This window comes from Prionailurus viverrinus, chromosome X, assembly GCF_022837055.1.
Source record: "Prionailurus viverrinus isolate Anna chromosome X, UM_Priviv_1.0, whole genome shotgun sequence".
Classification (NCBI taxonomy): Eukaryota; Metazoa; Chordata; class Mammalia; order Carnivora; family Felidae; genus Prionailurus; species Prionailurus viverrinus.
The window spans coordinates 52,861,730-52,873,924 of NC_062579.1; the positions used below are offsets into that span (position 1 = coordinate 52,861,730).

The 12,195-nt window shown below is 42.9% G+C and overlaps 1 protein-coding gene across 7 annotated transcripts in view; it reads left to right on the plus strand.

Annotated features, from left to right (window-relative positions):
* Positions 1 to 12,195, plus strand: part of TAF1 (TATA-box binding protein associated factor 1) — an 85,457-nt gene that overhangs the window by 18,441 nt on the left and 54,821 nt on the right. For 6 of the 7 annotated variants that reach the window (XR_007148878.1, XR_007148879.1, XM_047843440.1 and 3 more), the window contains exons 19-25: positions 4,190 to 4,339; positions 4,508 to 4,627; positions 5,398 to 5,573; positions 6,420 to 6,598; positions 8,290 to 8,503; positions 8,960 to 9,125; positions 10,739 to 10,950. Coding sequence is in view for 5 of the 7 variants with exons in the window: in XM_047843440.1 (XP_047699396.1) it covers positions 4,190 to 4,339; positions 4,508 to 4,627; positions 5,398 to 5,573; positions 6,420 to 6,598; positions 8,290 to 8,503; positions 8,960 to 9,125; positions 10,739 to 10,950 (1,217 nt within the window). In the remaining 2 variants the exon portion in view is untranslated. The remainder of the gene's footprint in view (positions 1 to 4,189; positions 4,340 to 4,507; positions 4,628 to 5,397; positions 5,574 to 6,419; positions 6,599 to 8,289; positions 8,504 to 8,959; positions 9,126 to 10,738; positions 10,951 to 12,195) is intronic. The other variant, XM_047843441.1, reaches the window with a different exon arrangement.

Sequence of the window (12,195 nt, forward strand, 5' to 3'; positions counted from 1 at the left end):
GTCATGAAGCTTTTCCTCTATGTTTTCTTTTAAGAGTTTTATATTTTTAATTCACACACTTAGGTTTTTGACCCACTGTGAGTTAATTTTTGTATATGGTGTAATGTACAGGTCCAGCTTCAGTATTTTGCACATGGATATTATGTTTCCAGTATCATTTGTTGAAAGTATATATTCTTCCTTGTCTGTCTTCTTTTCCTCTGTAATTATGTGGAGATTCATCCAGGTTATTGATCATTTGTTCTTTTTTTTTTTTTTAACTTTTTTTTTTTTTAACGTTTTATTTATTTTTGAGACAGAGACAGAGCATGAACGGGGGAGGGGCAGAGAGAGAGGGAGACACAGAATCGGAAGCAGGCTCCAGGCTCTGAGCCATCAGCCCAGAGCCTGACGCGGGGCTCGAACTCACGGACCGCAAGATCGTGACCTGAGCTGAAGTCGGCCGCTTAACCGACTGAGCCACCCAGGCGCCCCTCATTTGTTCTTTTTTATTGCTGTGTAGTGCTCCATAATATCACAGTTTAGCTGATCACCTATGAGAGGACATTTTGGTTGTCCCCTGTTTTTGGCTGTTATGAATAAAAGTGCTATCAATATTTATGTATAAATTTTGATAGGGACACATTTTCTTGGTTTAATACCTAAAAGTAGAATTACTGGGTCATATGGTAATTCTGTGTTTTACCTTTGGAAGAGCTGCCAGACTGTTTTCCACAGTGACTTGAATTATTTTTACATTTTTATTAGCAGTGTATGATAGTTCCAGTTTTTCCACATCCTTATCGACACTTGTTATTTTTCCTTTTTTAAAAAAATTATTATCATGGCTCTCCATCAGATTTCAAGTGGTCTCTCATTGCAGTTTTCATTTGCATTTCCCTAATGGCTAAGGATGTTGAGCTTCTTTTCATGTGCTTATTTACCATCCAGATATCTTCTTTGCTCAAGTGTCTGTTCATCTCTTTTTTTTTTTTTTATTTAAAAAAAAATTTTTTTTTCAACGTTTATTTATTTTTTGGGACAGAGAGAGACAGAGCATGAATGGGGGAGGGGCAGAGAGAGAGGGAGACACAGAATCGGAAACAGGCTCCAGGCTCTGAGCCATCAGCCCAGAGCCTGACACGGGGCTCGAACTCCGGGACAGCGAGATCGTGACCTGGCTGAAGTCGGACGCTTAACCGACTGCGCCACCCAGGCGCCCTCATCTCTTTTTTTTTAAGTTTATTTATTTTGAGAGAGAGCGCACGAGCAGAGGAGAGGCAGAGAGGGAGGAAGAGAGAATCCAAAGGAGTCTCTGCACTGCTAGTGCAGAGTCCAGTGCGGGGCTCAGACCCACAAACTGTGAGATCATGACCTGAGCCAAAAAAAGTCAGGAGTCAGACACCTAACTGACTGAGCCACCCAGGTGCCCCTGTTCATCTCTTTAGTCCACTTAAAACATTTTTTTAATGTTTGTTTATTTTGAGAGAGGGAGAGAGAGAATCCAAAGTAGGCTCCACACTGTCAGTGCAGACAGGGCCTGATGTAGGGCTCGAACTCATGAACTGTGAGATCATGACCTGCGTCAAAACCAAGAGTCGGATGCTTAACTGACTGAGCCACCCAGGTGCCTAAGTCCGCTTTTATTTTGAATTGGTTGCTTATTTTCTTCTTACTGAGTTTTGAGAGTTCTCAAATGCATTCTAGGTCTGACTCCTTTATTGGGTATGTGATTTGCAAAGATTTTCTCCCAGGCTGTGGCTTGTCTTTTAATTGTTCTAACAGTGTTTTATGAAGAGCAGAAGTCCAAATTGTCAGTTTTCTCTGTTGCTTGTGGTTTTGATATTGTATCTAAGAAATTTTTATCTAACTCAAGGTTGCAAAGATTTTCTTTTATGTTTTCTTGTAAAAGTTTTATTGTTTTAGATCTTATATTTAGATCCATTTTGAGTTAATTTTTGTATAGGATGCAAGGTATAGATTAAGGTTTTTTTTTTCCTGCATATGAATGTCTAATTATTCCAGCACCATTTTTTTTAAGCTGAATGACTTTTTAAAATAAAAATTTAAGGGGTGCCTGGGTGGCTCTGTCAGTTAAGCATCCAACTTCAGGTCATGATCTCGTTCATGAGTTCGAGTCCCACATCAGGCTCTGTGCTGACAGCTCAGAGCCTGGAGCCTGCTTCAAAATCTCTCTCTCTCTCTCTCTCTCTCTCTCTCTCTCTCTTTCTCTCTCTACTCCTCTCCCATTCATTCTCTCTTTCTCTATCTCTCACACTCTCTTTCTCTCAAAAGTAAGTAAACATTAAAAAATTAAAAGAAAAAATTAAAACAAAATTTTGATCGTGTATATGACTTTCTTGCCCACAGACTTCCTTTGGGTCCTTGTTTCTTTTAGAAGCTATTTATGTTATTTACAAGGAGCTACATGATTTGGGTCTTGTATGTAATTCTAACCTCCTCTCATATCCTGCCACTGCCCATCTTGTACTCTAAGCTCCAAATATGCTAAAGTTCACTTGGTCTCCCAAATTTCTTTCTGTTGCCTTCTGGGATTTTGCAACTGCTCTTCCCTCTACCTAGAAAATGATCTCGACACTCCTCTACTATCTTACCTTCATTTGCAGTTTGTATTCTTTTTTTTAATGTTTTTATTTATTTTTGAGACAGAGACAGAGCATGAGCAGGGGAGGGGCAGAGAGAGAGGGAGACACAGAATCCGAAGCAGGTTCCCGGCTCTGAGCTGTCAGCACAGAGCTCAATGTGGGGCACAAACTCACGGACCTTGAGATCATGACCTGAGCTGAAGTCGGTTGCTTAACTGACTGAGCCACCCAGGCGCCCCTGCAGTTTGTATTCTTTTGGAAGCTTGCCCCGACTCTTGTCCTCACTCCCACCCTTTACTCATATTGGATCATCACTCTTCCCTTCTTAATGTACAGGTAGCACTTTTTACTTTTCTGTCAGTGCACTGGTGGTGCGGTATTGAATTTGGTTGGTTATTTGTCTCTTCCTCACTAGTAGGAGATCCGTGAGAAAGTAGTGCCTGGAATGTAGTAGATGTTCAAAAAATATTTGTTAAATCAGTGAATGATTGTAGTGAGGTCAGAGTGAGTGAAGAAACATAGTCGTGGTGTTCTTTTGGGGTTGGAGTGAAAAAATGAGTGGATGTCTGAGAATTTCAGAAATTAAAGATTTTGTTAAGTAGCCTTCAGGATTGAATCTTGAGTAGAATTGGCCACTTTTTAGCTAATCATGTATATACTCTTAACTGGTCTGTGTGGACAAGCACATTCCTTTTGTCTTTATTTGGCAGCAGTCAGTAAATCCTATTCAGGGTCTCAGAAGAGGACAGACATTTTTGATCAAACCAGTGGCAGAGGTAGAATGGACTTTGGTTTGGTGCTGCTAGAGTTAAGGCCAGTGCTTTGTAAAGCATGCTTATCATTTAATTATAGAATATGTTGGTCATTCTAAAGAAGCCATTTGAGCAATGGGGCAATCAAATGCATCATCAGTGTAACCTCTTTGAGCATCGTGAGGGTGGCTACACTATCTTTGAGAACTCTCAGTATATCCCAAGGGATATGAGACTGAAGGGTACCCCAGTGTTCCACATATTCTTCCTTCTGCTGACTGACATCTTGATTTGTATTTAAATTCCTTTTTAAAATTTTTAAAGTTCATTTATTTATTTTGATAGAACACGAGCAGGGGAGGGGTGGAGAGAGAGGGAGAGAGAAAATCCGAAGCACACACCATGCTGTCAGCACAGAGCCCAACATGGGGCTCAAACTCCCGAACCATAAGATCATGACCTGAGCAGAAGTCAGATGCTCCATCGACTGAACCACCCAGGCGCCCCAATTTTTTTTATTTTTTAGAGAGAGAGAGAGCAGGCAGGGCAGAGGGGCAGGGGGTAGGGGGAGAGGGAGGGAGGGAGGGAGGGAGCGAGAGAGAGAGAGAGAGAGAGAGAGAGAGAGAGAGAGAGAGAGAATGAATCTTAAGCAGGCTCCATGCTCTGTGCAGAGCCTAACCCAGGTTCCATCCCATGACCCAGGTTTATCTCATGACCCTGGGATCATGACCTGAGCTGAAATCGAGAATCAAACATTCAGCCAACTGAGCCCCCAGGCACCCCAACCTTCTAAGTATGGCTAGACATAGAGCACATTTCCCACGGCCCTTAGAATCTTTTTCTGTACCTCAGGTTCGCACTGCTCCTTGGAACACCACAAGAGCTTTCATTGCTGCCATGAAGGGCAAGTGTCTCCTGGAGGTGACTGGGGTGGCAGATCCTACAGGGTGTGGTGAAGGATTCTCCTATGTCAAGATTCCAAACAAACCAACACAGCAGAAGGTGAGACTATTCTGAAGTCCTAGAAGCTAAAATATCAAGGGAGGAAGAAATGGAAGTTAAGGAGTGGAGGATCTGGAAAACACCTAATTGACAGGATGACTTAGATGCCTGTTATAAGGGATTCTGCTTATTACAATTCTTGCCTTTTTTGTTTTATGTCTGAGGTAGGATGATAAGGAGCCTCAGCCCGTGAAGAAGACAGTGACAGGAACAGATGCAGATCTCCGTCGCCTTTCTCTGAAAAATGCCAAGCAGCTTCTACGAAAATTTGGCGTGCCTGAGGAAGAGGTGAGTATGGAAGAGGGAAACTTTGAGTTTCCTAGGGGCTTTGTGTATAGAGGGAAAAGGTGGGAGGCAGATGTAAGGAACTATGTGGATAATTTTGTGGTGTAGGTTGTAGTATACTGGATCTTGGATACTTTTTCAGGAGTTAGCTTTCTCAAAGCTTTCTGTTTAACCCGCTTTGGGTGATTTTTAAACTTCTAATTTTTTTTAAAATTTTTTTTTTTAACGTTTATTTATTTTTGAGACAGAGAGAGACAGAGCATGAATGCGGGAGGGTCAGAGAGAGAGGGAGACACAGAATCTGAAACAGGCTCCAGGCTCCGAGCTGTCAGCACAGAGCCCGACGTGGGGCTTGAACTCACGGACGTGAGATCATGACCTGGGCCGAAGTCAGACACTCAACCGACTGAGCCACCCAGGCGCCCCTAATTTTTTTTTTTTTATATTTGAGAGAGAGCACGCGAGCAGGGGAGGGGCAGAGAGACGGAGACAGAATCTGAAGCAGGCTTCAGGCTCCGAGCTGTCAGCATGGAGCCCAAAGTGGGGCTCAAACTCACAAGCAGTGAGATCATGCTCTGAGCCAAAGTCAGACACTTAACTGACTGAGCCGTTAGGGTGCCCCTGGATGATTTTTATTTATGTATGTATGTATGTATGTACGTATGTATGTATGTATGTATGTATGTAAGTCTATTTCTCTAAGCGTGTGCCTTGGTTTATTCTTTGAAATATCTGATGATTTATGTATATGTGTGTGTCTACCTCTTTTGTAGATTAAAAAGTTGTCCCGTTGGGAAGTGATCGATGTGGTACGCACAATGTCAACAGAACAGGCCCGCTCTGGAGAGGGGCCCATGAGTAAATTTGCCCGTGGATCAAGGTTTTCTGTGGCTGAGCATCAAGAGCGTTACAAAGAGGAATGTCAGCGCATCTTTGACCTACAGAACAAGTGTGTTTGTTTTAGAAAATCCAAGCCGGATAGGGGAGGGGTGTTGGACAGTATATTATAATGAAGAGGAGGTTACCTGATCATGTGACTAGGGGGTCAGGTATCTGAGATATCGGGTGGTAGTTGTTCATAATACTGCTAGGACACCTACTCCTTTCAGAGCAACTCGGCAAAGGTTTTGAATTGGCAAGAGGTGCTAGGTATGAGCTCTAGGTTCCGTGGCAACTTCTGTGGCTTATTCTGTGGCTTCTATTCTGGCAGTTATTACAGTGGTGATAGGGGATAGTGAGTGTTTTTTCTGAAGGCTTTACTTGTGAGAGGATGGTATTGCACTATTAAAAATGTTTCTCAGTTTTTCTCAAAGAATTCTGAAAGAGTTGCTGTGCTGCTTCATATTTCAAACTGACCTTATTGACAGACGTCTAGGAAAACTTTGGAACCCTTTTCTCTTAAGGCCCCCATGTCTTAGTGGATTTGGGGTATTCCTTTTTTTTTTTTTTTTTTAATTTTTTTTTTCAATGTTTATTTATTTTTGGGACAGAGAGAGGCAGAGCATGAATGGGGGAGGGGCAGAGAGAGAGGGAGACACAGAATCGGAAACTAGCTCCAGGCTCTGAGCCATCAGCCCAGAGCCCGACGCGGGGCTCGAACTCCCGGACCGCGAGATCATGACCTGGCTGAAGTCGGACGCTTAACCGACTGCGCCACCCAGGCGCCCCTGGGGTATTCCTTTTTAAGGTTGATTTCCCAATTTCTTCCTCTTGCCTAAAACCATATTTCTTCAGCCCTTTATACACTTTCATATTTTCCCTCCTCTTAGCTTCACATTGTTTTTTCTCTTTTTAGAGTTTTGTCATCGACTGAAGTATTATCAACCGACACAGACAGCAGCTCAGCTGAAGACAGTGACTTCGAAGAAATGGGAAAGAACATTGAGAACATGTTGCAGAATAAGAAAACCAGCTCTCAGCTGTCACGTGAGCGGGAGGAGCAGGAGCGGAAGGAACTGCAGCGGATGCTACTGGGTGAGGGTAGTGGCTTCACAGGCAAGAAAGAGAAGGATCGAAAAAGTGTAACTAACTGCAGACTAATAACTGAGGCAAAGCTGGAGGCAGAAGAAATAGGGGATGAGTGTAGAAAGGCCTGTAGATGAGGTAGAGCAATTACTGCAAGCTGGACTGTAGGTCTGTCTGTGGGGCACAGATGGAAGACATGCTGCCAGTCTACTACCTGCCTCTGGTCAGTCCACTACCTGCCTCTCGTGTGTATCAGGCCTGTCCAAGCCAGGGCTAGCAGTGCTGTACATCACGTGAGCATTCTGGGCATTCCTCCTCGAGAGGAAGAGTTTGTAATACAGAATTTGTGGATGGATTTGGGAAGTTGCCCTTGAACCCTCTGAAATCACATGTAAAATTCTGTACAAGTGTGCCTTTTCTGAGGAGAAGATCCATGGCTTTCAGAAGATTTTCAAAGGGGTCTTAGACCCTAAAAAGAGTTAAAAGTCAACCAAAAATTGCAGAAGTTGAGGGTGGGGATGATTAAGGCCTGAACTGGTTTGGGATAAGGATATTGGGAATGAAAAGAGAAAAATCAAGGTGACCCTAAGATTTCATTCTGGGCCTGCTAGGAAGATGGTGGTCCCATTGATTAAAGTAGTAAATTTCAGAGAAAGAACCAGGTGTGAGAAGGGAAGAAGTAACGTATGGAGTTTGAGATGCCCATGACTTTTCCCAGTATAGGTGTCAAGCAGGCAATTTAAAATTTGGATGTAGATACTGTGAGAGAGGGGATAAAGACTCCAGGTGAAGATTTGAATGACTGTTCTCACTCCTAGTAGTGTTTCCTTTGTTTACTCCTCTCTGTAAAAGCTTTATGTAATTTTGTGTTCATACTACTTTGTAAAGATGTGATAAAGCCTTTCCATCAGTGTGGTCCTGGACCAGCAGTATCTGCATCACATGGGAGCTTGTTAGAAATGCAGAATCTTAGGCCTCACCCCAAACCCTACTGAATTTGAATCTATTTTAATGAGAATTCTCAGGCGATTCCTATTCATTCACATTAAAGTTTGAGAAGCACACTCTAGGCCTTGAGACTCTGGACTTGTTTCTCTGGGACAGTTTTGCCCCCTTGGTGCTTGGGTGCTTTTTTAAATTTAATTATTTATTTTTAATGTTTATTTTGGAGAGAGAGAGAGAGAGACAGAGTGTGAGCAAGGGAGGGGCAGAGAGAGGGAGACACAGAATATGAAGCTGGCTCCAGGCTCTGAGCACAGAGCCGGACGTGGGGCTCGAACCCACGAACTGCAAGATCATGACCTGACCCCAAGCCGGACACTTAACCTACTGGGCCACCCAGGCGCCCCATTGAGTGCTTTTCTTTAACGTGAATATCAGCTACTTGCTACTTAGACTTTCTTTTGCTATTTAGAGGACTTCGAATACAGCTACTGTTCTTTTGTCCCCTAAAACAAACATATAGTTCTTTGAGGTCCTTTCAGAACTTCTTGTACTTAATAAAAAATGGGAACATTGGCAGTGGTAAAATGAAGTCAGGAAAGGACAAATCAGTATACTTCGGGCTGGTGGTGACGTTGATGCTTTCTGTAGAACCATACTTTTGTGACATGTTGAGCTTCGAGGTTTCCACTCAACTCCAGGAAAAGGACTGTTTGGGTGGTAGGGGGAATGTGTGGAAATCTTTTTCTGCCTTGCAGCAGCAGGTTCAGCAGCATCAGGAAACAATCACAGGGATGATGACACAGCTTCTGTGACTAGTCTTAACTCTTCTGCCACTGGGCGTTGTCTCAAGATTTATCGCACATTTCGAGATGAAGAGGGGAAAGAGTATGTTCGCTGTGAGACAGTTCGAAAGCCAGCTGTCATTGATGCCTATGTACGCATACGGACCACAAAAGATGAGGAATTCATGTGAGTTTGACTCACCACTTTCCAGTATTATAAGGAGGATGATTAAAAAGAGGTGGGAAAGGGGGATGAGGTAGGTGCTTGAGTTTTAATGACAGGATTTTCTGTACAGTTGTCCTTGGCTGTCTGTGTTGACTGGGTGCCTTTGAGTTTGAACAGAGCCAAACCACAGGGAGAATTTCAGACTTGCTACCAAATAAAGGAATCTTCAGTTCCACCTGGGTCCTTTGCATTGTGGTCGGTTGGCAGAACTCTCCAGGATTACTCAGGATGTCTCATTCTGAGAGAGGTGTCTCTTGGCACGTGGAAGGCTGATGAGCGGGGGAGGTGGGAGTGCCAGGCAGCCCCTTTTATTTCTGTGTGGATGGATGACTTTAGTTGTGAGATGTTTAGCTGTCAGGACAGTCTTCTTGGCTTGTTTGCTTATGGTCCTGTTCTATTTCCCTCCTTGTCATTCAGTCGAAAGTTTGCCCTTTTTGATGAACAGCATCGAGAAGAGATGCGAAAGGAACGGCGGAGGATTCAAGAGCAGCTTAGGCGGCTAAAGCGGAACCAGGAAAAGGAGAAGCTTAAGGGTCCTCCTGAAAAGAAACCCAAAAAAATGAAGGAGCGTCCTGACCTAAAAGTAAGTATTAATGTGGCATAATCATAGCTAACAAGGCAAAGGAAGAAAGCATACTTTTTCCCTTAGCTTTTGGCATCCTCCCTAACTGGGAATGAGGGCAGTATTGTGGAAAGCTAGTTTGAGTTGGTGTGGCTGTCAGGCAGGTGTTACCGGTACTAGTGTGACTGGTACCAACAACTTAATCTGATGCCATTGGGTATTAATTTTATACTTCATCAGTTGGAAATATTTCCTAGGAGTTGAGATAGGTCTGGTTGAGATAGATTTTTTTACGTGTACATCTGTGTGTGTGTGTGCGCACGCACACACACACACCTTTTTAAAATTGTACATACTGAAAGAAGTAACAGAAAAACCTACAGTACAGGTTGCTTTCCATAACTTTGGTAGGATTTCAGATATTACTCTACAACGTAACTGTAATGTATACAATAAAATGAGGGAACTACGATATAGTGGAAAGAGCCATGGACTTGGAAACAGAAGATCTGGCTTTGGGTTCTGGTTCTGCCATTTAGTTGCTCTGTGACCTTAACCTTACCATACGTGTTTTTCTCTTCCATAAAATACGATACCTGTCTCATAGTGTTGTTGGAGTAAGTGATACAATGCATGAGAAGCACTTTATAAACTGAAATTCTCAGTAAATGTAAATTGCTGGTAACATGGACCGAGGTCTTTAAATATTTTCAGCTTCCTTTCTTTTTTAAAAAATTTTGTAATGTTTATTTATATGTGAGAGAGAGAGAGCACACACAAGCAGGGGAGAGGCAGAGAGAGAGGGAGACAACAGAATCCGAAGCAGGCTCCAGGCTCTAGGCTCTGAACTGTCAGCACAGAGCCCGATGTGGGGCTTGAACCCACAAACTGTGAAATCATGACCTGAGCTGAAGTCAGGTGCTTAACTGACTGAGCCACCCAGGCGCCCCTCGAGTTCTTTTCTTATATATGGTATTCAATAAATATGACAGAGTATTGACCCTATTTTACAGATGAAACTGAGGTCAGTTGCAAAGCTGAGATAGAGACTTGGTATTATCCTTTTCCTTGGGACTGGAAATATACCTTGGGCTTCCAAGAGACTTTCTCCAGCGTATTTAACATTTTCATACTTTACAACTTAAATTGAAGGTAGAAATCCTCTCCCTTTTCTTCCTCACTTGATTTTTTTTAAATGTCCAGTCTCTGGGGGTGCCTGGGTGGCTTAGTCGGTTAGGCGTCCAGCTTCGGCTCAGGTCATGATCTTGTGGTTCGTGAGTTCGAGCCCCTCGTTGGGCTCTCTGCTGACTGCTCAGAGCCTGGAACCTGCTTCAGATTCTGTGTCTCCCTCTTTCTCTGCCCTTCCCCTGCTCACGCTGTCTCTATCTCTCAAAAATAAATAAACATTAAAAAAAATTTTTTTAAACGCCCAGTCTCTGTATTTTATTTTTAATGTGTCATTTCCATACACGCTCTTTTTGTCTAGTGGCTTCTGGTTAAAAGGTGTAGAACAGTTCTGTTACAACAGAAGTTCTGCACCTGCCTTTGTTTCTCTCCTGCCTTCTATGTATCTTGTAAAGCAAATCTCACGTGGCCTGTTTACCTCTGACACGCCGATACTTTCCCTTTTGCAGCTGAAGTGTGGGGCTTGTGGTGCCATTGGGCACATGAGGACAAACAAATTCTGCCCCCTCTACTATCAAACAAATGCTCCACCCTCCAACCCTGTTGCCATGACCGAGGAGCAGGAGGAGGAGCTGGAAAAGACTGTCATTCATAATGATAATGAAGAACTTATCAAGGTTGAGGGGACCAAGATCGTCCTGGGGAAACAGCTGATTGAGAGGTAAGAGCACACAGAAAGCGCTGTGGAGAGATCTGTCGGAGGTTGAAGGGGGCAGGGGTTGATATGAAGTGGAACTGAGGGCATAGGCGTTTTGATGGATTTTCCTCAGTAATTGTGTCCAGTAATGAAAATTGTGGTCTTTTGTCATAAAGCACTCCTTAGGCTCTCCTGCTTGCCTTGGGGCATGCTACCTAACTTACTGAGTCTCCACTTCCTTATTTACGAAATAAAACCACCTTTACCAGCGTAGTTGTGAAGGTAAAATGAGAGGTTATATAAGCATGTAGTACAGTGCCTGGCATAGAGTACTTCCAGGCACTCACTATATTTGTAGTCCTTAATCTCAGTGTTCTTTTTTTTAATGTTTGTTTATTTTTGAAAGAGAGACAGACTACAAGCAGGGGAGGGGCAGAGAGAGAGGGAGACGCAGAATGCGAAGTGGGCTCTGGGCTCTGAGCTGTCAGCACAAAGCCTGATGCAGGGCTCGAACCCACAAACTGCGGGATCACCACCTGAGCCAAAGTCAGATGCTTAACTGACTGAGCCACCCAGGCGCCCGCCCTAATCTCAGTGTTCTGATAATGGACCACCCAGAAAGATTAAGGAGACATAAATTATGTTATCCCTACCTGTCTCTTGCTCTCAGAGAATGTAACAGATAATCAAGTGGAGAAGTTTTTAAATTAAAAAACATTTTCTCCCTGACTTTTTAGTTAGAAACTTGCAAACCTACAGAAAAGTTGAAAGAATAATAGAGTGTATCATTCCTCTAAAGTTACAGTTAATGTTTGTCACGTTTGTTTCATTTTTATGTATCTAAAACTTTTTTTTGCTGAACTATTTGGAAATAAGTTGCAGGCATCTTGCTGTTTCACTCATAAATACCACACATTGTCTAAGACTAAGGACATAACATACCATTATACCTAAGAAAATTAACATTGGGTCAGTAGTATCTAGTATTTGGTTCTTATTTAAATTTCTCTGGTTGTCTTAGTGTCCTTTTTGGCCTGCCCCACCTCCAGTTTAGGATCCAATCCCAGTTCAAACATTAAGTATTTTGAATACTTCTTAATCTAGAACTGTTCTCTCTGCCTATTTTGGTTTCCATGGCATTGAATTTTTTGAAGAGTCCAGGCCAGTTGTCTCCTAAGATATCCCATATTCTGGATTTATCTGTTTTCTCATTGATTACATTTGGATTAAATGTCTTTGGCAAGATTACTACATAGGTGATAATATGTA